Below are 24,758 nucleotides of genomic sequence, written 5' to 3' on the forward strand. Positions count from 1 at the left end.
CCAGCCCTAGTCCAGGCTCCAAAATGCTTCAGGTGATGTCTATACGTTCCCCCTTCCCATCCCTGCCCCCACCTCTATTGTCCATCTTCTCTTTCTCCATGTTTTTCCACTTCAAATGATTTCCTGAGCCTTCTGGCTGAGACACTCTCCCCATTTGGGGTCGTTTAATCTTGCTCTGATTTGGGAACGTCCTCAATTATAGGCCGTTAGGCTTCAGTGTCTGTCTGACTAAGGCGGCCTCAGCAACCGGCTCTGCTCCTCTCCCCCTCCCAGCATCTCTGATGGGGGTGGAGGGAGAATCTGGGGAGAGTTGGGAGTAGGGTTCAGAATCTGGCCAAGTGGCTTTGAAATTGGCCTAATTATCAGCTTCAGAGACTTCCCCAGGCATCAGCACGTTCACTCCAGCTGTCCCAGGCTCCCCCAGCCTCCGGAAGAATGCTGTTTTCCCCCTGAGCTTTCCACCCCCTCACATATATATGCATGTATGAACATCTATACAGCAATGTACAGACACACACACAGAGAGAAGGGAAAGCTGCAGCAGATGCCTTTGAAGTGTTGGCCTTTCTAGCAGCCCCCTAATCCAAACAGCTTCAGAGAGAAGAGGGAAGCTCCTCATCTGGATTGAAGCCCTATCTCCCAGGATAGAGCCCAGAAACTCAGGAAAAGCTTGTGGCTTTGGAACATCAGCCTAGCAAAAGAGGCTTGTTGATACAACCCCTTCTCTCAATTCATCAAATGTTTGAGAGCCTACAGGGGGCCAGCCATGGGGCCAGTCCTGGTCGTTGAGATTGCAAACACAAAAGGGAAACAATTCCTGTTCTCCTGAATAGTATCTTCTACTGAATCTATTTAGTAGAATTCAAGGAAACTAAGTCTAGGCCCCTGAGGTTGGGGTGGTTTTTTTTTTCTTGTCTATGTACTTCCCCTTCTCCAGACAATAGAACCCAATAATCTGAGTTTTGATTACAAGTCCTTCTCCCATCCTCTCCTTTCTTGCATTAATTCCACCTTCCTCCCACCTCATTCACGGAGATGCCCTCCCTAATGAAGCTTGGGAAACCAGGAGTTAGGGAAGGAAAGTAGAATTCCTATTCTATTGGTGAGGTCCCTCCTATTTTCTGTTCTCAATTGCAGCAGTCCTTAGCATCTGACCTGATTCCTACCTTCCCATGTCCTCATCCTTTCCCAAAGCCCCAGCCTCTGACCCACAGAATGGCAAAGCTAGGAAGGACCACGGAAGTTCTCGCTGTAGTCCAGTGAGAAGCTACCAGCACAAGAGGAAGAGCCAAAATGAAAATCAAAGTATCCTGCCTGTTGGCCCAGGGCTTTTTCCACTGTAGATTTCTGGCCCTGGAGAGCCTCCCATCACATTTATTTTCAGGATTAGTTCCAAGGCTTGCTCAGACACCGGGAGCTCATTTCCCTTGGGGGCCTATGGCCCTCTGAAGCGAATCCTAATCACTATGAGCAGTAGCCCAGGAAGACTGGGTCCACCCTCCCTGTTCCTGCTGAGGCCTGCAGGCTGTTAAAGATTTAAGCAGCCAAATCCCAACCTTCTCAGGCAGTGGGGAGGAGGAAGGGGGAAGGGCTGGATGGCACATGGCTCTGTCTTTGCATCCCTGGAACTCTGTGCCTGTGTGTGTGTCAGTACATCATACTTAACATCATATATGTAAATGTACATGCAAAATCACAGAATACCAAAAGGGATCTTGGGCACAGTCCATGCAGCAAACCAGGGAATATGCAAGCTGAGAAAAATGCTGAAGTCCACTCCCCCCCCTTCATTTTACAGAGAGAGGAAGAGACTTGCCCAAGAACAATACTGAGTTAGAAGAGCTGAAACTAGAACCCAGATCTCAGGACTCAATCTAGCAATCTTCCCACCATGCTAAGCTTTGCATCTCAACCTCAGTATCTAGATCAGACATCCTTGTTTGTATATATCTGTATGTGCTGGGGGGTTAGATGGCGTAAACCTGAATCTCTACACCCTCCCATCCCAGGGACATCAGGCACCAGGACATTTTAGAAGGGTTTCTAAGCCACTTACCTCTTCCAAATAGCCAGAGAACTGAGCCCGAAGCCAAGGATGAGGAGGGCAGCTACAGCGACTATCACAGCAACCAGGGCAGGGTTCTGTTTTCTAGACCCTGAGCCAGCTTTGATGGAAAAGGAGGGATTGGATAACAAGCTGGGGGCTGCATGAGATCATTATCCCAGGGTAGGACCCCAGACCACATTCAGTACTGGGAGCTTCTTGCCCCTCCCTCCCAGAGTCTTCCTCCCATCTCTCTTCTCCCTTGGAGCCTCTCACTCTCCTTTCTCCCCAATCTCCCAATACTTACCCTCCACTAGAGTCTCTACTTCTATGCTGGGAGTGAAGTTTCCAACTTCTGGGGAGAGGGAGGGTGAGGCTGCTCGGATTTGGAAAACATAGAGCGTTGCTGGTTTCAGATTATTGACTGTGACAGCAGGTGCTCCAGTTCGAACAGTGGCATAGGTCTGTTCCCTCTGGCCCTGGGGAAAGGAGGAAGGGAAGAACGGCCTGATGGCTAGGAGTTCTGGTTCAACTGCCCAATACAATGACAGGCCCTCATTTCCTTAGAAAGAGGTGGAGGCCTTTTTGCAGAGATGGGGGATAATCAGGGTAGAACTTAGAATATATTGTCAGATGTAGCCAATGCATTGATTTTTTAAAGAAAGATTTCATTTATTTTTGAGTTTTACAATTTTTCCCCTAATCTCGCTTCCCTCCCCCACCCCCACAGAAGGCAGCCTGTTAGTCTTTACATTGTTTCCATGGTATGCATTGATCTAAGTTGAATGTGATGAGAGAGAAATCATATCCTAAAGGGAAAAAAAAAAGTATGAGATACATTCATAAACTTTTTGATAAACTTTTTTCCCCCTTTATTTTAAAATCTGTGTTACTGGGGAAAAGGCTCACTGATAGGAACAGGGAGAGGATAAATTTGTAAATGAATGTGTGAAAGATTAAAGCATTAATAAAGCCTTTTTTAAAGAAAAGGAGGACGAAGATGGTGTTTGGAGTTTAGGACATCTTGCTATCAAAAGTGATAGCAGGGAGGCCACATGTTGAGGGAAAACCTACCCACCTCAGGGCTACACAGGGGATGGTAGCAACAAGTTGAGGAGATGCTCAGAGAAAAACTATTGTTATCCCAAGATTAAAGACAAAATCCTGTTTTCCCTTCCTGGTCCCTCCTTTCTATCTCTCATATACGTTTAGCCACAACTAAATCCCTGCATTCAAGAGCAAAGCCTTTCCCTCTCTTTCTCTCCTTGTGCTACTGGTGGAAGGGGTAGAGACCCCAATTGCAAAAGAGAACCTCATCCAGAGCCTTAGAACGAAAGGCTGGCCACCAGGTGTGATCTTTTTTGGCCAAAGTAACTCCTTATGACTTCTTAAGTGGTGAAGGGATTGGAGTCTGCAAATCAAAAATGTTTTCAAAAAGTCAGAAATTTCTCCCTCAACTTTCCTCCCATATCCCTTATGGAACTCTGCATGCAGTGGGTACTTAATAGATCTCATTGTTGTTAAAGTTAAAGTTGTTGAAGGTAAGGAAGGTTTAGACTTGTGCCCTAGGGCAACTGAGACAGTGAGGAAGACATGGAGGAGGTGGGGGGGAGGAAGAAAAGATGGCATGTTAGTGAAGAGCTCACCCCCAGGGAGAATTGCTTAGGAAAGTCCATGGGTGACAGATGGCCCATTAGGCATCTTCAATTCATTTAAAGTGACTAATTCTAGGTGATCCTTGTAACACTCACCAAATCAGAGTCTATTTAGTCTACCTGAACTCCATTTCAATGACCCCAACAAGAAGTCATCAAGTCTTTGCTTAAAGAATTCAAGGGGTGCATGATGGCTCACTATTTCCCATTTATTTCACTTTAGACAGGACGTTATTTAAAAGGTTTTCCTTCTACCAAACCAAATCTTCCTCAGTCACTCACTTCCCTTCATTGTTCCTAGTTCTTCCCTCTGGGACCCATCAGAAATCTAATCTTTTCATGTTAGACCTACAGATTACATGTTCATGAATTTTTAAAAGTGGCTTTTGATTTTATATCACAGTAAGTTTTGGAAACACCCCATTCCTTCTCTCTACTTCTCATAACTGAATTCTGATACTGTTAGAACAGCCAAAAAAGTGATTCAACAAAAATACCTAGTACAATGACAATATATACAACTTCTGGCCTAGTTGGCTCTGCCTTTTTGCCAAGAGGAGTGAGACCCTGGATATATTTGGAACTAGTTCTTCTATCTTCCAATTCTGAACATCTTCTCATTACTAAGCTAAATATTCCCAATTCTTTCAATAGATAAGACATAATCTTTAATCCTTTCCTCCTAATTCAACAACCAGCAAGTAGTACAGTGGAAGAGTACCAGCCCTGGCATCAGGAGGACCTGAGTTCAATCCAACCTTAGATACTTGACTAGCTGTCTGACCTTGGGCAAGTCACTTAGCTCTGATTGCCTCACAACCAGTATCATCTCCAGTAATCCTGATCCATATCTAGTCCCTGGACCCAAATGGCTCCAGAGGAGAAAATGAGGCTGGTGATTTAGTACAGTACCCCCACACACATACACACACACATGCACACACTCAAGTTCAGTTCACATGCTTGTCATGACATTATCTCCCTGACTTATGCATGTCATGGTCTTCTTCAAGAACCAAGGACAGACATCATTTAACACCTATTATGTATAAGGTCCTGTACTACATGCTGGACATACAAAGGTGAAAAAGACACAGTCCTTTCCTATGGAGCATTTAAGCTTCTAATTTTCCTCTAACTTCAGCTTCTCCCATTTATGGGGACTTGGCCACAGAACATTACACTGCCCAGGAACTCTATACATAGGAATGAAAAGCACTGAGGCACTCCCTACCTACTCTAAAGAAGGGACCTCAGAGACAACCAAGAAAGTCCTAGGCAGGGTGGCTAGGTGGTGCAGTGGAGGGGCAGCTAGGTGGTGCAATGGATAGAGCACCAGCCCTGGAGTCAGGAGTACCTGAGTTCAAATTCGACCTCAGAAACTTAATAATTACCTAGCTGTGTGGCCTTGGGCAAGCCACTTAACCCCATTGCCTAGGGAAAAAAAAGTCCTGGGCTTACCTTCTCAAAGTACTGAATTTCATACTCAGTGTTGTTGGCTCCTGGTACCCCTGGGAACCCTGGCTCTTCCCAGGATAGGGAGACACTCTTGGGTTCTACACGGTCTGGGTGGATCTCAGTCACTCCACCGGATCCTGAAAGATGAAGAGGGATAGGGGATAAGAGAATTCCTGGGGAAGTGGAAGATTGATGAGCAACTGCTAGGGGCTGAGCATATGCTGGAGGGGCAGGGGGGGGTACTGAAATGTTAACAGCTTCTTGTAGGAGAATGGTGGAGATAGATGAACCAGGAAAACTAAGGGACCCTCATCTGAAATGACTGAGCAGTAGAATAGTCTCTTAATAATCCTTCCCCCTCCAATCACACCATAGCCACCTTTACATTATGGTAGGGGTACCAATTCTAAGCTGCCCTGGCCTCACTCAGTGAGTACCCAGATAAGGCTTAGTAGAAAAAAAAAGAACCAAAAATTGGTGGGGCCCTTAATTAAACCAATATTGGATAGTTAGATATAGTTAATGACAAGTCTGGAATCTGCAGGCCTCAATTTCTATGTGGAGATGTATTCTCAAAGACTTAAATAGATGTATGATCTCATTGATTTTGAAGTTCCCTCCAATGATGAAATAAAAATTCGGCCATTCCCAACTATCCTGTGTCATTCTTGCCTTCATTTGAAATTCTCAACTAGATCCATTAGTTACCGATTTTAGAGTTTCCTTCCACCATGCCAACCATGCAGCCCATAGCCTATCAATGAACGTCCCATGAGACACTCATACATATCCTTTCCAAGATTCATTACAAGGGGTTAAACCAATGTATCAAAGGCCTTCCTCACTTTCTTCTGATGACAGAGGGTTCCTGTGGAACAGTTGTAATCCTTTGCTTCTACCATGTGACTGACCCATCTTCTCCCTCTGTTAAATATTTATTTTAGGACATCCTTGACTCCTGCTATTCTTCAGAATTCCTTGCAGGTTAGATGTTCACACTAACCTTGCATCTTTGCCTTGCCTTCTTGGGATGTTCAACTTTAGTTTTTCAGAAGCAGAAGTGTTCCAGTTCTTACTGCTGTATAGCAACATTATTAAAATATTTATATTTAAAAGAAGTGCCCTTGCTATTATGGGAAGTTTGGGGTCAGAAATAGTGTTTTGTGTGGCGCAGCTAGGTGACACAGTGAATAGAGCATTGACCCTGGAGTCAGGAGGAGCCGAATTCAAATCCAACCTCAGACACTTAATAATTACCTAGCTGTGTGATCTTGGGCAAGTCATTTAACTACATTGCCTTGAAAAAACAAACAAACAAAAGAAACAGTGTTTTGTGATTCCTCCAAAGCAATCCGCCCTTCTGTCTTCCATTTTTCCAATTGTTGACCCAATTTGTTGCCCATTTTTGCTGCCAATCCCTGATGTACATAAAGATATTTATATACACACACACACATATCTGTTCCACACACACACACACACACACATACACATACACACACACAAACACATGAGAGTAAATATATATAGGTATGTGAATAGTTAAAGAAATAGATGATAGAAAGACAGATGTATAGATAGGTAATTGATAGATAATTGGAGAAGTTCTATAGGGTACATGTTGAAATCTGGACGATTACATTCTTCAACCATTTGATCTTTTCTGTATGGATGATCAGGCCAAGTTCCTTTGACTGATTATTTCTTCTAGTAAGTCCTACAATGTCTTGGGATTTGATGTAATCAGCATAATGTCATATGCAAACAGGAGCACCTGGAGGACTTCACCATGCACAAGGAATCCCTCTTCTATCTGGACTTTATGCTGTATATTCTGCACCGAAGCGATAAATGTCTTTGGTGACCTCTATTGTATTACCTGTATCTTCTCAATGATTCAAATAAATCTGTGATATTATTGATTTGGAGTAATGCAAATCAAAGTCCAACCATTCCTGTCTATCCTGAGTGATTCTTGCTGTTTAAAATTCCATGATCTTAGCAATTCTTCTGACCATGCAGTCCATAACATATTAATGCTGACCCTGTGAGATACTTATACAGGTCTCATTTCATACATATTTTCAGAAAGTCTGAACAGGGTTATATTTATTATTATATCTTCTTTGAAATACTAAATGATCTTGATTATGTGAATGAGTCTTTTTGTTGTTTCAGTTGCATCCGACTCTCCATGATCCCATTTAGGCTTTTCTTTCCAAAGATACTGCAGTGGTTTGTCAATTTCTCATTTTACACATGAGGAAACTGAGGCAAACAGGGTGAAGTAATTTACCCAGGGTCACACAGCTACTAAAGTCAAATATGAACACAGATCTTCCTGACTCCAGACCTGGTGTTCTATTCACTGCACCACCTTGTTCTAAAAGAACCTATAAGGAAATGTTTTGTTCAGCCAAGTTGAATGCTTTTTTCCTCTCAACAAATAATAAGCACAATAAGATCTCATATTTTCTACACCTCTCACTTAGCTAGGAGATGATAACAATATAGTCCATTGTTGAATATTGTTTACAAAATACAGCTTGTTCTCCACTAATATCCTCATCAAGGATGCTCTAAATTTATGCACAGCTAATAGCCAAAAAGTTTCATGAGTCTTTTTGTTTGTTTTTATAGAAGGTGGCATAGGCATGATAGGCAGGTAGATGTTCACATTTTCTCAATACTCTTTTTTTTGGAATCAATAAGAGCTGAGAGTTTTTCCCTGCCTTTAGTGTCATTCCCTTATTTGAATATTTTGTAAGTTGGTCCCTAGAATCCTCTCACATTGTATCACATCCAACACGAATCTTGTCTATATAGACTTCAATTCAATCTAGCAATTTTTCTCATTTTTGGTTCTCTTTACTGCCATTTGATATTCTTTGTAAGCCCTATGATGCTGACATTCAAATGAATGACTCCACTATTCTGGATGGGGAAATGTTGTTAATTTTTTTTTGAAAATTTTCCATTTTTTTTATTTGTAGTCAACTTTCTTTTTCATCCTTGAATATCCTTGAGATTATTTTGCTTAGTTGGTTATTCACCAAGCTTGCTTTAGCCTGGGTCTGCTTTCCATGCTTCCCTCTGCTTTACCTTCTTTGGTTTAATTTTGTTTGTAGTAACAATGCAAGATTGGTACAGGGGTGGCTAGGTGGCAAAGTCAATAGAGTACCGGCCATGGAGTCAGGAGTACCTGAGTTCAAATCCAGGCTCAGACACTTAATAATTACCTAGCTGTGTGGCCTTGGGCAAGCCACTTAACACTATTTGCCTTGCAAAAACCTAAAAAACAAAAAGATTGGTACACTTCAACTCCTCACAGACTATGTCTATTCCTTGATCATTGCATCTTAAATGAATCTTTTTGTTGTTACAGTTGCATCCGACTCTCCATGACCCCATTTAGGTTTTTCTTGGCAAAGATACTGCAGTGGTTTGTCAATTTCTCATTTTACAAATGAGGAAACTGAGGCAAACAGGGTGAAGTAATTTATCCAGGGTCACACAGCTACTAAAGTCAAATTTGAACACAGCTGTTCTTGACTCCAGATTGGTATGCCTCAACTCCTCACAGACTATGTCTATTCCTTGATCATTGGATCTTGCATTTAGAGTACCAACAGTCAAATTAAAGATTGTCAATAGTCTCAAACCTGTTTGTTTTCGAACTCTTTCCCACAACTCTGCAGAAGATGAAGGTGGGAGGGTTGTAACAGGACTAAGAGTATTTTTTTTTTTGTATTTTCCTCTACTTCATGGGTTGTCAAGATCAAAACAAGCTTCATTATCTGGTTCCTCTTCTTGGTTAGATAGGTTGGTCCTCAGAAAATAGAATCATTCTGTTTGTAGCAACATACTTGAAGTCCTTCAATTATTTATTGGCATAACCTTGAAGAGCCAAAGGTCACCATCACATCATAAAGAGTATCATAGTAGGATTTTACAGGGGACTACTGTACTCCTTATATTTTGTTTCCCATCATTCATCAACATTTTGGAGGCCTTCCTTAATTTTTTTTTTTAGTTTTTGCAAAGCAAATGGGGTTAAGTGGCTTGCCCAAGGCCACACAGCTAGGTAATTATTATTAAGTGTCTGAGGCCAGATTTGCCTCAGATTTGAACTCAGGTACTCCTGACTGCAGGGCCGGTGCTCTATCCACTACACCACCTAGCCGCCCCAACCTTCCTTAATTTCTCTCAACATTACAAAGATATTAGTAAAACACTTTCGCTATCCACCTTTTATTCCTGGCTATTGCCAAATGATCAGGCTATCTTCATTTCTTATCAAATATTTCCCTAAGATTTTTTTTTACTCGTTTTCTTTCAAAGTTCCTCATTAGCCACAAGTTGGAGCCTGCTTATTCCATACTATGTGTCTCTCTCTATTACCTGCTGTGTTATATTCATTTTAAGTTTTCTCAAAAGTATTTTGATGTATATTTCACAGCCATTCAAAAATTCCAGTAGAATTTTGGTATTAAAAACTGTGGTTTAGTTTCAAAGAGAAGCCTGGTATCATTAAAAGAACTTTGCACTTTCCTTAAAGTAATCTACCTTATTCTCCTCCTGATTAATTCTAATTAGCTATTTGTGTTGTCTATGCAAGATAGACCTACTGTTTGGCAAGCTCTATAGAATATCTAACTGTATTCATAACTTGGATAATAGGCTCTTCATCCACTTGATCTTTACTGTATATGTGATCAATAAAATCTCTTCTGAGTATTTGATGATAGATTTCAGGAACCTCTGCAAAGTTCTGGGACTTGATACCATTAATACAATATTACCAAAAAATAGAAGCATCTGGTAGAACTCAACATTCATTGGAAATCCTTTTTGGTCTTGGATTCTGGGCTAGATCTCCTCCATCATGGTAGTGAACACCTTTGGCAAACATATCCATCTATCTGTTTTGTGCTTCATCTGATTTTATGATCAGCAGGTCTTTGAAAAAGGTTATTTCTCTTGTTATATTTTCTATGGAATCTTGAATGATTTTGATGAAAAACATCTTGTTAGAAGAGATCTCTTAAGTTGGTGCTTTGCTCTACTAAAATGCTTTTTCATAATCAGAAAAGAATAATACAGTGTGATCCTATATTTTTGTCATTTTCAGTATTAAAAAGGTCTGAGATTTCAATTCACATACAACATAACAAATACAATGCATATATACACACCCCTTTGGTATTGACCCTTCTTTAGTTACATTATGAACTGATATCTCAATACTCTCACAATTGTCTCCTCCAGCACAGATCTGTTCTATTGACACTCGCTCCAACCTAACTTCCTTGCCCTCTTTTATACAATTCTCTTTCTCTTATGAGAAAACTCCCAATATGATATTAAGAGTTCTATTTTCTGAGCAGCTGGATAGAGAACCGGCCCTGAAGTCAGGAGGACTTGAGTTCAAATATGACTTCAGACACTTAATAATTACCTAGCTGTGTGGCCTTGGGCAAAAAAAAAAATAGTATAGATTTATTTCCTTGCTAAAAAAAAAAACCCAACCTAAAAAAAAGAGTTTTATCTTCCACCATCCTTTATAGAAAAAGTAGCTTGTTATAAAAAACTTTATAAGTCATCCATTTTTTTGTTTGCTGATTTCTTTTTTATTTGTGATGTGTTCCTGCTATTGTTTTGTACTGTTGTTATTGATTCTTCATTCTCCAAGAAATTCCATGACTTCACAAATGTGAAGTCTCCCTTCAAATGATTTTGCTTAGATGCTTCTCTTACTAAGCTTTCTTTAAACTGGTTCTATACTCCATTGTTCTTCTCTTTTTATGAAGCAATACTACTTAGAATCATCATCTTTCTTCTTACCATTTCACAAATCAGTTGATATTCTAAACACTTGTTTTGAGAAGTTTTTCAAGTGTTTGTAGACTGAGGTATGCTCTGTAGGCTCTTTTGGGTTCCTTATTATGGTGATTAGTTTAGTTAAACTGTGTAAAATTATTATAATTAGTATTGATGTCTCTTTTGCTGTTGTTCATTTTTCATAATAATAGTTTAAAGCACTTAACATACACCATCTCATTTGACTCTCACAACAACTCTATAAAATGGATACTATAATTATTCCCATTTTACAGATGAGCAAACTGAGATTGACAAGGGATAAGTGACTTGCTACTTGTTTAAATAGGCCAGGATTGAATTGAATACCATCTTTTTGTTTTAATTCTTCTAGTTTTTTCCTTTTGAATGATTCTGATCTTTACAAGTTGAAGACATCTGGTTTCACAATGACACATCAATGAGCAGTCTTTTCCTGTCAAGAGATAATCAAGTCTCATATTTTATGACTTTTTAAGCCTTCAAGAAGTAAAGGCATGAACTTCTGTGGAGTCTGGACTTTTCCCTGGCTTCTTCCAGATCCATGCTTTTTTTTTTTTTTTTTTTTTTTAGTTTTTGCAAGGCAAATGGGGTTAAGTGTCTTGCCCAAGGCCATACAGCTAGGTAATTATTAAGTGTCTAAGGTCAGATTTGAACTCAGGTACTCCTGATTCCAGGGCCAGTGCTCTATCCACTGCACCACCTAGATGCCACCATGCTTGTTTTTTTTTAAATTACAAAGTGAATTTATTCCAAAAGCATAGGTGAACATTTATATTTGAAGAAGGTGATAAGTAGGTGTCTTTAAAAGGGGGAAACTAATCATATGTGAAGTTTTCATTTTCAATTTTGGAGAAAAAATAATTCTCCTTTAGTTTACACTATTTTTTTTTTTAGATTTTTCAAGGCAATGAGGTTAAGTGGCTTGCCCAAGGCCACACAGCTAGGTAATTATTAAGTGTCTGAGGCTGGATTTGAACTCAGGTACTCCTGACTCCAAGGCCAGTGCTCTATCCACTGCGCCATCTAGCGGCTCCTTAATTTACACTATTGCCTCTGGAAATAGTAGTAGTAGTGTAGGAGAGCTTCCGTAAACAAAATCAGTTATGCTCGATTCTAAAAATCTAAATATGTATTTAAATTAATAGAGGAAAATAATAATAAAAATGTCCAAATTTATAAAAATGTAGGTTTTTTTACATTCAAAATGGCCTTTAGGCCACCTATTGGTCTGAAATCTGAGGACCAGACTAACTGGGCACATCTTTTTCCATTCCTATATCTGTTGAGATTCCAAGTGTGTTTAGGTTCAATTGAGGAGTTTATGGAATGCTTGGATATTATTGCCACCACTTCAAAATTATCAATTACCTCTTCTCACTTGCTATCATTATTCTACCTTAATTTTTTAAATTTCATTTGAATATGCAGTAATGCCAACAAGAAGGCTTTACTTTTCCCCCCAATGCAGTGATAACCACTAAAACACAACAATGAACATTAATGAATACACCTGCACTGAAATCCCCACAAAGACATGAATATTCCTAGAAAATGTTGTCTAGGTATTTGATTTAGGGGTGAAAAACTAGAAAAGGGGAAGACTAATTGCTGAACCAAAAAATATGAAAAAAAATTATGCTATTTAAAAATACCTATGATATTTGAAAACCCCTCAAACTCACTTCTGGTGATTTCATCTAAGACTTTCTTCATCTACTGTGTCATAACTTATTCTATATTTAATTTGAATATTGATTAACCTGAGAAGTTAAAAATTCCAAAAATAGCAAAACAAAACTAAGAGAATATCTTTCCCTTATTATCAATTCTTGAAATAATTTTTCTGTGGAAACTTTGGTCAACAGAATCCTGGATTATACCACCACACTGTGAAGAATGCTGTTCTCAAGTCAGATTTAATATTTGGTTATATTTTACCAAAACAGTTCTCCGAAATATGGTTTATTTTTGTATACATAACCTTTAATTCCTGCTTTCTGATCTCTTTCTTATTGTCTTTCTTATTTCTGATTTTATTATCTATGTCTATTCACAACTTTGCATGGAAGTCGCCAAGGACCATAGTACACACTGATTGAATGTGAGTGTGGAAGGGTGTCTTGTCAAGTTTTTAAAGCACAGGTCTGGACACATCCCTCCCCTACTCAATAAACGTGAGTGGCCTCTAGGAGCAAAAATAAACACCTCTGTTTAAGCATTTAAAGACCTTCATAACCTGGCCGTACAATACCTTTCCAGCCTTTTCCTACCTTATCCCACTTCATACACTCTATAGTTAAGATGAACTGGTCTTATTAGTGCTACTTACAAAAGGCACTTCATTTCCCACCTCCTTGACTTTGCACTGTTGCATTGAATGCACTTTCTCCTCACTTGCACTCTTAGTTTCTTTCAAGACTCAGCTCATGTTCATCTTGTACATTAAACTTTTCCTAAGTCATTTCCCTGCCCTTCTAGGTCCTTCTTTGCCCATCACCCTGTGTAGCTATCTTGTACACATTTTGTATATGGCAATTTGTGTATACTCACTGACAAATTATAGACTCCTTAAGGGCAGGGACTGTTTTGCTTTTATCTTTTTGACTATTCTATGCAAGTTTCTATACATAGTTATGGGTGGGCAACACTAGATGGGAACAAACAAACAAACCAACTACGGGAGCGGGGAGCAACAGGCAAAGTGGGGAGGTGGCATGTTAGAATTAAGGGAGTTGAGCAGAGGAGAGAAGGGATTTCCATTCCCATACCTCCCAAGTTGCCTAGAGGCTACCTTCTACCCAAAGGGGAGGAGAGGGGAAGAGGGATCTAAACCACCCCAGGGCCAGGTCAGGGGATCCGAACAGGATCAACCAGGGTAAACCTGGGGCCTTACCCGCCAGCCCCGTGGACACGGTGACCTGGGCGTAAGTAGTGCCCACAGCGCCCAGGCCGGAGACGCCGTTGAGCGCGGCCACCCGGATGGTGTAGTGGGAATGCGGGAGCAGGTGGAGCAAGGTGACTGTCCTCTCTCGCAGTCCGGTCTGGCGCGGCACGAAACTCACGCTGGGCCCGCAGGCCTGGCAGGAGCCCCCGGGGCCCTGAGCAAGCCCCTGCCCCTGCTCCGCGCCCAGCCCCTCCTCGCCGCAGCGCTGGCACAGGACGGTGTAGGTGACGTCGGACCGGCCCCCCGAGTCCTCCGGGGGACTCCAGCGCAGCAGCAGGGTGGAGCGGCTCAGCCTGTAGACCAGATCCCGGGGGGCCGACGGAGGACCTGGGGCGGGGAGCGGGGGGCGGTGAGAGCGCGTCCGCTTGGCCCATGTGGCCTGGGCAGCGCCCGGAGTGGCCCTGGCCTGGAGCAGGGAGAGGAGGGCCCGCGAAGGTCACAGGCTTTGGGGAAGGGCTAGAGAGTCTGGCCTGGGGACTGGACCGGGGGCGGCCACACGGGCGGTCACTGGGGAGGGGATCCCCGGAGCAGAGACTTAGATCTGGAAGAGACCGGGTCCTGGTCCAAGGACCCGACTCACTGGACGGAGGAGAGCAACTGAGCGCTGGAGGGCGAGGTCATGCGGCTCGGAAATAGTGAAGACAAGAGGGCTTTCCGGGCTGGGTTTGAGGGAAATTGGGGTTTTTCCTGCTAATATTCGTGGGGAACGTGACGGCAGGCTAGAATTCGCCCCCTCCTGTTTTGGCTGCTTGGACCTCAGGAAGACTGAAGAGCGGAACTGAGAAGAAGCCACGGAAATGGGACTGGGGCTGGGAAGAGGTGCGGGGCAGGGAGGAGCTGGCAGGGCCTGGGATTGGGTGGCGCTGGGGCTCCCAGAAGGGTCCTGGAAGCTGGGGAGCGGAGGTTGGCACCAGAGGAGAGGGCATCGCCGGGCCCCGCCCCGCCCCGCCCCGCCCCGCCCCGGGTGACTCACGGGTGCAGGAGGCTGAGGGTGGGTCCGCCGGGGAGCGGGAGTAGCTGTCCTGGCAGACGCAGAGCGTGGAGGCGTTGGCCAGAGCGCTGCTATGGTCGGGGCACGGGGAGCAGAGGGGCCTCCGCGGGGACACCTTGTAAAATCCAGGGGGACAGGCTGTGGAGAGAGGCGACAGTCAGGGGCAGGAGGGCCCGGGAAAGGTGGACCCGGGCTGGCAGTGGGATGGGGACAGGGTGGGCCCAAAGCTGGCACGGGGAAGAGTTAGCAAGGCTCTCCCTTGAGATGGAAAAAAATCAAGAATAGACCCAATCCGGGGCGGCTAGGTGGCACAGTGGATAGAGCACTGGCCTTGGAGTCAGGAGTACCTGAGTTCAAATCCGGCCTCAGACGCTTAATAATTACCTAGCCATGTGGCCTTGGGCAAGCCACTTAACCCCATGGCCTTGAAAAAATCTAAAAAAACAAACCAAAACAAAAAGAATAGACCCAATCCCTTCCCTTCTCTAGGTCGCCACCACCATCCAAATGGATTCTAAGACAAATTTCCTTGCCTAGCTTTGGGCAGGGCAGGATCAGGGGTGGCTGTGGCCAGACACACATTAAGACCTCCCCTACAGCCTGCCTCTTCAGATGTGGGTATTTTAAGGCCCTTTTCCCGGTTGTTATATGCCACAAATGGCAGTGGGCTAAGGAGCCAGGAGGGGTTTAGAAACTTGGGATTGTCTGCCCTTTCTCTAAGAGCCACAGCCCAGGACTTCCCATTCCTCCCAACTCTTCCCCCAGGATAGTTCTTCCTCACACATCTCCATTACAGTAGAAAGGATGGTGGAAACATGAGTTGACATTTCATCTCTGCCACTTGTTAACTGCTCATCTTAGGCAAATTACTCTCCCTCTTGGATCCTCAGTTTCCTCCTCTGTAAAATGGGGGTTGTTATACTTTTACTGGTTGGTTCATGCAGTTATTCACAGTATCGAATGAAATACTGTGTGTCAAGAGCTTAATGTTGTAGAAACGTGAGCTGATGCTACAAGTTTAATGTGGAGAGAGGTGGCCAGGCAAAAAAGCTGTGGCTGCAATGAAAGAGAGACAAATCAGATCTTGAGATCTATTTCCTCTCAAGAGCCTAAGATCTGGTGGATAGAGATAACTAAGGATTTTCTTTTCCTTGGCTCCTCTTACTAAGTAGCAGAAGGCTTTGGCTTCCTGGTTAACTGATCAGCTTGGGGGAGGGAGGAGATCATTCCATCCTACAGGCAGAGAGCACTAGATAAGATAAATTTTGTGATGTCAGCCATCATTCAAGGATCTCTAGTCTCTACTTTTAAGAAGGATTGGTGAATCTAATAATATTCCAATAATTGGTGAAGGGTTACAAATTCACAGCCTTGGAAAGGCCTTAGCAGGCAAAATCTAGTGCTGTTCCCCTAGGAGATCTGTTCCCCCAAATCTCTTTTCTGGACCCTTTTTTTCTTCTTTCTTTTTAGTGATCTCATTCACTGCCATGATTTCAATCATCATCTATATTACAGATGATTCTCAGATCTACCAGTATAACCTTAACTTCTCTTTTGACATCCAATCTTGCATCTCCAACTGCCTTTTAGATACTTCTAATTGGATCTTCTATAGTTATCTTAAACTCAATGTCCACAATTTAACACATCAGTCTCTCCCCTCACCCCCCTCAAAAAAATTCTCCCATTCTTCCCTATTTCCATCCTGGAAATATTCCTTAAGCACTCATAATAAATATTTCTTAATCTAATTCAATGAACTAAGAGACTGGGCCTAAAAGAAAAGACCTAGAAAGTTGTCTATTACATAACAGTTAGAGGCTTTACAAGCATAACTCCCTTTCTCATTTAACAGTGAGAGGCTTTATAGATATAAATCCTTCCATAATACAAGGACTTTTGTGGCTGTCTATTGAAGTCTATAAACCCCTTTTCAGGATAATATTTTTAAATGTATAAAATAAATAATTGTAAAATAAATCAAAGGTTAGTAAAAATAAACACGTTTCTTTTTTTAATACAAATTCATAAACTCCCTGAAATCTATCTACAGATTCCTGAACTTAGTAAATAAATTTTGAGAAGTTAACTTCTCATTTGGCAATGAGAGGTTTAACAGGCACAAATCTCTCCTACAGCTTCTCCACTAAACCTATCTATAATTTAGTAGATAAATCTTAGAGAGTTGCTTCTCTAAATGAGAAATTTCACAAACTCAAAATCTTTGTGATTATAAATTGCTCCTAAAACTGAAAAGGAGAGAAAAGAGAGGGATGTTTGAGGGACACTGTCTCAATACAGTTGAACACAGGACAAGGGTTGTTTTCCTGAAGACAAATGAATATGCTCTGGGTAGAGTGTATCATAGATGATACATCTATGACCTTATCTGACTTAGAAATAAAAGACTTGGGCTCCAATACTGATTGTTTCTGTGAAGCTGGGATAGTAATGTAAGCTTTCTGAGTCACCATCCTTACCAAGAAAATGAGAATAATAACACAAGGACTACCTGCTTTTTAGGACTTGGGGGGGGGGGGGAGGAATACAAAGTTTAAAGTGCTACTTAATGGGGATTATTCTTTCATTAAAATACCTTCCATAAGTCTCTTATTTCCAGATCTCATGTCCCAAGGTTTGGATCTGAAGATAGAGAAGTTTTAGGTCAGGGAACATCTTCCAGCTCTGTCCTCATTCTACTCTTTGTCCCTAGTTGGGGCATTCAGACAGAGACTTGGGAACTCTTTAAGTTCCCTGCATACAACTTCAGACAAAGCATAGAGGAAAAAAGGAGTGATGGTCCTTTCAAACATCAAATGAAACCAGACATTGAGAATCACTAAGCCAGAAAAAGGGATGATCAAAACAAAGGGTTTTGCTTTGAGAAAATGTCATGATGGAACTCATACTGAAAGTCACAACATTGGGACACTGGTCATGAATCCTTTAGTAACTGAGTGTGGGGGGCATAAGGCCAATGTAGGGAAAGGAAATCTGAATTTGGGTGTCACAGATCAACATAACCTATGACAATATTTCCAAACCTCTGAATAGTCATGACCTGCCAGGAATGGACTGGATAGAATAGATCTTAAAACTGAGGGTCCAGAGTTCAAGTACTTTTTGTATGTGGTTCTAGAGGTCAGAAATTCTAGAAGATCTAAGGGCTGAAGTGAACAAAAAAAGCTAGGGCCCTCTGAATGAGTAGCAAAGTCAGATGGACTCCCTTATCTCCTCTCAAAGACAAGGTAATCTTAATTACAGTACACCTTGGCATATACAGTAGACAGTGGGGTTCATTTTGCTCTTTTTTTAACCTACTTTTTAACCAAGGGATGAAAAATATGGGGAGGTTAATTTCAGCTTAGAAAGTTCCCAGAAATCAAGAAATAGGTTTCTGATTGATCTCCTTATCTAGAGTCTCTCTCTACTCCAGTCCATCTCCTCAGCTTTCAAACTACCTAAAGCCACCTAAACTACAAATCTGACCATATTACACTGATTAAATACATTTCAGTGGCTCCCTATGACTTCCTGAATCAGATATAAAATCCTCTCTTTGGGATTTTGAGGTCCCTTAAAACCTAGTCCCTTTCTACCTTTCCAGTCTTTTTAAACCCTACTTTCTCTCTAGCCCTCTTCTCTCATACCTTAAGAGCTAATGACACAGGACTCCTTGCTATTTCTTGAACAAAACATTTTATCTTATGACTAAGCACTTTCATTGACTGTCCTCTAGCCTTGGAATGCTCCCTCTTTCATCAACACCTCCAGGCTTCCCTGATTTCCTTTAGGATTCAGCTAAAATTCTACCTTCTGAAAGAAATCTTTTCTCTCCCTCAATTGTAGTGTCTTTTCTCTGAAATTATCTACATTTTGTTATGTATATATCTGGTTTATACCTTATCTCCCAGTTATGTCCCCTTTAGACTGTGAGCTCCCGGAGAGCCAGGGACTTTGGTTTGGTTTGGTTTGGTTTTTATGGGAGGGGGGGATTGTTTGTTTTGCATTTCTTTGATTCAATAATTCTAGGAACTGTGCCTTCTACATAACAGATGCTTGTTGATTTGTTGACTGGAAGCAGAGCTGTTCTAAATTAGGTTTACCATTATAGTCAGTGAGCTCCAGGTTACTATTAGTATCCAAAGATGGAATAACCATATGTAAATGATATATTTAGAGAAGTTCTTAACCAGAGGTCCATTGAACTCAGGCTTTTCTTTTCATACTTTGATGAATGAATTTCAACATAATTGATTTTCTTTGTAATTCTAAGTATTTTATTTTTTTTTTGTATTCAAAAACCAAAGAGTCTATAACACACAAAAAAGATTAAGACCCCTTCTAAAAGAAGCAATTCCTGTATTTGGTAAGGGGTTAGCCTAGATCATCAGTTCTCAAATTTTGTTGGTCTCAAAACTCTTTTACACTCTTAAAATTATTTAGGATGCTAAGGAACTTTTGTTTATATGGGTTAAAGCCACCAATGTATTAGAAATTAAAACTGATAAAATTTCAAATTTTTTATTAATTCATCTGAAATAACAATAATAAGCCATTACATGTTAACATGAATAAGATATTTTTTAGAAAAACATACTCTCCAAAACAAAGAACAGTGAAAACATTGTTTGGTATATTATTGCAAATTTCTTTGATATCTGGCTTAATGAGAAGGCAACTGGATTCTGATTTTGCATTTGATCTGTTGTAATATCTTGCTTTAGTTGAACTATATGAAAAAAGCCAAGTTTCCAATGCATGCTTGTTTTGGGGAAAGGGAGGAGTATTTTAATAAGTAAATAATATCAGTGTTATTATGAGAAAAAATGTTGACTTCCTAGATCCTCTGAAAGTTTCAGGGCCCCTTGGGAGTCCTTGGACCACATCTTGTGAACCCCTGACAGAGATGAACTCTTGAGGCCTGCTCCAATTTTGATAATCCAAGTTGTCTAGTGTTAATTGAACAACTGAAATTTAACAAAAACTCATTAAGCACTTAGAGATACTTAGGGACCCAGTATCAACTGGTCATTACTTTCAAGATTCTGAAGTTCCAAGAATATAAGTCCCTGTGTTACTAGACCTGCCAGGATTAGAGAATTCTTTTTCCAAGATTCACTCTTGTGTCCATCAAGACTTATCTGCTTTGTTTCTTATGCATATGACTGTTGATTCAGCATCTGGAAAAAGACTATGCAAAACTAAAAGCCACTGAGACTGTAGGGGGGTTGACATTGTCATCAACCATGATCCACTATCACTGCTTATCATTCATCACTAACCATCACTCACCATGATCACTCACCAGTCTGTCAGTCAAAACTTGGTAGCACATTGGATAAAGCACTGGTCCTGGAAGCAGGAAGGCTTGAATTTCAATCTGACCTCAGGCACTTACTAGCCGTGTGACTCTGAGCAAGTCACTCAGCCTCTGTCTATTTCAGTTTACTTATTGGCAAAATCAGGATAAAGCTTCTACCTCTAATGATTGTTATGAAAATCAAATGAGATGAAATTTGTGAAGTATTTTGCAAACCTTAAAACACTGTATAAATTCTAGTTGACTTAACAAATATAGATTAAGCAATTACTATCTGCCAAGAAATTTGCTAAGAGATAAAAATAAAAGAAAGTCAAAATCATTATTACTTGACTCCCTTGCACTTGTAACCACTGTTTAATACCAATGAACATCACCTTCTATTATTGATCATTACCTACTATCACTAACTAATAATTTTTCATCATAGATGTCATCATTGGTGGTCATTGCTAACCATAATTACCCATGTTACCCAATATTGCTGACCATTATTCACCATCATTATCATTCAATATCATTACTCATTGATCTTTATCACTGTCCACTGCCCACTATGATTGCCAGCATCAGTGATCATTATCATCCATCACCACCCCATCACCAACTATCATTAACCACTCTTCAAGTCTTTCTGGGACTAAGGAGGCTTAGGAAACAAGCATTTTTCAGAAGGAAAATTCTTCATTTTCTCCACCCTATCCTACCCCCTCTTCCTGACAGGAGAGAACCTGCTTCTTTATTTCCTTTAACCTTTGAAGGCACAATTGGACCAGGTATTTTCTTTGAGACATGGGTCCTGGGAATTTTTAATAGGTTTGGGGAGTCTGAGTGGGCTCCAAGTCAGGCAACATCAGGGATGGGCTGAGAGCTGCCCTCCCTCTCAAGGCTGGTTCCCTGGAGTGACTATTCTCTTTAGTATTCCCTTATTTGTAATCTAGTGTTGGGAGGGGAATTTCCTCATTTTCTCTCTTTGAGTAGAAAATCTGGGCCTCTAGAGAGGACAGATAATTGCCTGCTTCCTCCTGGAAAGTGGGGAAGGAATTTAATTATGTTTATAGTGACATCAAATATTTTTCCTTCAAGAATGTACATTGTTGAAAAATCATGACATTAGAAATTAGAGGCTTGAGCTAGACCCAGGGGCTGTGGCTGGAGAGCAAGAGAGAATCAGAGCCAGAACCCTAGCCAAAATCAGACGTGAAATGTGACAGACAGAAAAATAATATGGTAGCCTCTTATACTATCTGTTGAGAAGTTTCTCCACCAGTATAAACTCACAGATATCTACATGTAAATCCATATGTGTGTATGTGTGTATATGTATGTATGTGTGTAGAAAGATAGATCTATCATATATCTATCTATCTATCTATCTACCTATGCAATTCTCTAAGTGGCTATAACAAAAAAAAAAATGGTGGCCAATCCTATCTGCCCTGAGAAGGAAGTTTGTCTACACTGAGACAGGCTGGTTCTTGGACAGCAGACATCATCTATTCATGGAACCTTTCTAAATCAACAGTAACTGGCAAACCTCTTGACCTTGGGCAAGTCTCTTAATTTCCACTTTTGAAATAAGGAGTACTGGAGAAGATGATCTCTAAAGTACATTTGATCTCTAAATCAATGACTGATCATTTGTTGATATATGGAAGAATGACAGCACAGTCTCAGGCTACCAAAACTTCATAATTTTTCTGGATCTTATCACAGACCAAAGGGGTCAAAAAATCTTGTGCCCCTGCCAGAGGTGATGTGATAGGGATATTTAAGTAAAAAATGAACAAATAGTTTTTATAAGATGATTCGGCTTTTGCTCATCCTTAAAAAGACATACTGAAGAGAAATCCCAATAATTTCCATAACTCTGCATCTGGTAGGGAGGGGCAAAACTTTTTTGTATTTTGAGGGTTTTATTTTTTTAAATTTTTCTATTTTTAGACTATTTTTAACTATTTTATTGATATTTTAATATGAAAAACCTAGGGTCTCTGTCCCTCCTTCTCCAACCCTCCCTCAATTTGTGCCTCGTTCCCTGGATTGCTCCCTATCCTTATAGTCTGCAGTCCCTTCAAGTCCATCAAACTACAGGCTGAATTATTAAACCATTAAAGTCTTGCCTAAGGTCCCTCAAGAGGCAGAATTAGGAATGTAGAGAAAACCACTGGTAGCATGAAAGGATATAGATGTGGGTGGCAAAACTGGGAGCTGAAGAGCCAGTCTTAATATGGAGTCTCTGGAGATTAGAGGGAGCTGGAGAGAAATATTTCAATTCAACTCAACAAAAATTTATTTATCAACTTTTATGTTCAATGTAGTGAATTAGACATGGAGAAAAGGATATAAAGATGAATAAAGCATAATTCTTGCCCCCAGGGAGCTCACAGTCTAACAGGGGGATATGAGGCATACTCAGATGGCTATGTGAGCTAATACAAATTGAAATATGCTCAGTATGTCAAAGAGATACAAATAAAGTACTGTGTGATGACTAAAAAGGAAGGTAATTATTGACTGAGGGAGTCCAGGAAGGTTTCTGGGATGAAGCTATATTTGAATTGGGCTTTGAAGTAGGATGGCAAAAGATTGAAATAATGTTGAGGGAAGGTAGGAGATGGAGAAAACTTAGGGAATGTTGTGAGAAAAGGCACGGATATGATGAAATATGAGATTTGTACAATAATTTAAGTCTGGCTGGAGTATACTTTGCATGCTGGAAAATAGTGGGAGTTAAATATGAAAAGGTTGGGTGACACCAAATGGGAGAGGAACCTTGAATGCCAGACTAAGCATGCTATAGGAGGCCAATGAAGGCTATTGAACAGAGTGACATGATCAAAGCACTGCCTAAGATATAATACCCTCATAATCTGCCTGCTCTAACTTGTGCTTTCCATAAGTCTGTACTCCTGGCCTTGCCATGGGCCCATATGCTGGGATTTCCCCAGGGCTAATGGGACATTATCCTGGACCTTGGTAAGGCATTGAGGGAAACTTCACTGTGTTTCGCTTTGTTTGTTTTTTTTTTACAGAAGTGGTTGGGGGAGAGGGAGGAATCAACGGTGATGTAAGCTCTTAGTCTACCAAGATCCCTACTTGCATGATGACGGGAATGGGTCTGTATCCCACTCTGGGATTCCAGAACTTCTCATAACCATCCTGCTCTGACCGTGCTCTCAGCTTTCAGAAAGCACTCCCTTCTAGTGTAGACCAAGTAATCTCCACTTCATTAAAGCCCTTCCTCATCCAGCTGAATCAATGAGTGTAACAGAACACTAAAAACAGTCCAGGGGACCTGAGATCAAGCCGCAGCTAAACTACTGACTTAGTTCTGGGATCTTGGGCAAGTCACTCCACTTCACGCTTCAAATATGTAAAATGAGGACTTCCCTATTTCACTGGGCTGTTGTGTCTGGACCATGCAAGAGGCTATTATTGCTTTCATCAGAAGCAGTGCAATGGCCTGCTTAGTTTGAATCCTGGACAGCGGGCAGCTCATTTCAACTCTGAGTCTCAGTTTCTACATCTGTCAAACAAGCCCTAGATTTCCTACGGCCACCGCGGGCGCGGGCGCGTCTAGCCAGTGCTTTGTGTCGCCCAAGTCCCACTTACCTTCGCAGGACTCCTCCCGCTCCTGGAAGCCCGCGCTGCAGCTGCACCTGCCCACCGGCACCAGCCACTCCCCATCAGCACTGCAGTGCATCCGTGGGGGTGGGCGGCCGGGCTCCCCCTCCGAATGGGCCACACACGTGCCAGTGACCTCCACCAGAGACGAGAAGGCAGCCTCGGCCACAGTGTCTGGGAAGGCTGCCAGGTTCTGCACTGTGGCCAGACACTGCTTGTAATACACTCGCACCGAGACCAAGGCCACGCAGGCGCCCACATCTTGGAAGGCCAGGTGGAAGCCGTCCCTGCTCAGTGGCCCGATCTCCCTCACCTCCACGTTGAGCTTCATCTTCCGCTCGCCCAGGTCGCCCTGGGTGAAGCTCTCATCGGCCGCGATGGTGGCCACCTTGCGCTGGCGGCTCTCGTTCAGGCTTCCACCTAGGCCAGCCCCGCCCTTTCCCTCCCCCTCTACTCCTGCCCCAGCCTCCGCCTCTGCCTCGGTGTAATAGAGATTAAAGGTCTCCTTGCAAGATCCTGCCACCCCTGGGATGCTGCTACAGTCCCGAAGTGTGAACTTGAGCTCGATGAAAATCCGCTGCCCACCGCGTCGCCCAATCCAACCTGTCTGCAGCCAGTTGTTCTGGTTGGGCTCCAGCACGTTGCACACCTGGTAGGTTCGGATGGGTCGGTCATTCTCATCCACTCCACTGATTTCCTCCCACTGCAGAAAGGGGTAAGGGGGACAGGGGCAGATCAGTAGCCGGCAAGGGAAGAAGAAACCTGTTTTACATCGAGTGCTTTGTAGAGCCACAGACAGAGAATACATTTGGAGCTAGAAAATGAGTTCAAGGGGCAGCTAGGTGGCACCTTGA

At 41.9% G+C, this 24,758-nt stretch overlaps 1 protein-coding gene across 2 annotated transcripts in view; it reads right to left on the minus strand.

The window, feature by feature from the left end:
• Positions 1-24,758, minus strand: part of EPHA10 (EPH receptor A10) — a 40,904-nt gene that overhangs the window by 11,309 nt on the left and 4,837 nt on the right. The window contains exons 3-9 of one of the 2 annotated variants that reach the window (XM_074191049.1): positions 23,893-24,607; positions 14,937-15,092; positions 13,891-14,290; positions 11,520-11,542; positions 5,161-5,264; positions 2,352-2,523; positions 2,057-2,165 (exon numbers count right to left, since the gene is read on the minus strand). In XM_074191049.1, the coding sequence (XP_074047150.1) occupies positions 2,057-2,165; positions 2,352-2,523; positions 5,161-5,264; positions 11,520-11,542; positions 13,891-14,290; positions 14,937-15,092; positions 23,893-24,607 (1,679 nt within the window). Of the gene's footprint in view, positions 1-2,056; positions 2,166-2,351; positions 2,524-5,160; positions 5,295-11,519; positions 11,543-13,890; positions 14,291-14,936; positions 15,093-23,892; positions 24,608-24,758 lie in introns of both variants that reach the window. The other variant, XM_074191059.1, reaches the window with a different exon arrangement.

Source organism: Macrotis lagotis, chromosome 1, assembly GCF_037893015.1.
Source record: "Macrotis lagotis isolate mMagLag1 chromosome 1, bilby.v1.9.chrom.fasta, whole genome shotgun sequence".
NCBI lineage: Eukaryota > Metazoa > Chordata > Mammalia > Peramelemorphia > Peramelidae > Macrotis > Macrotis lagotis.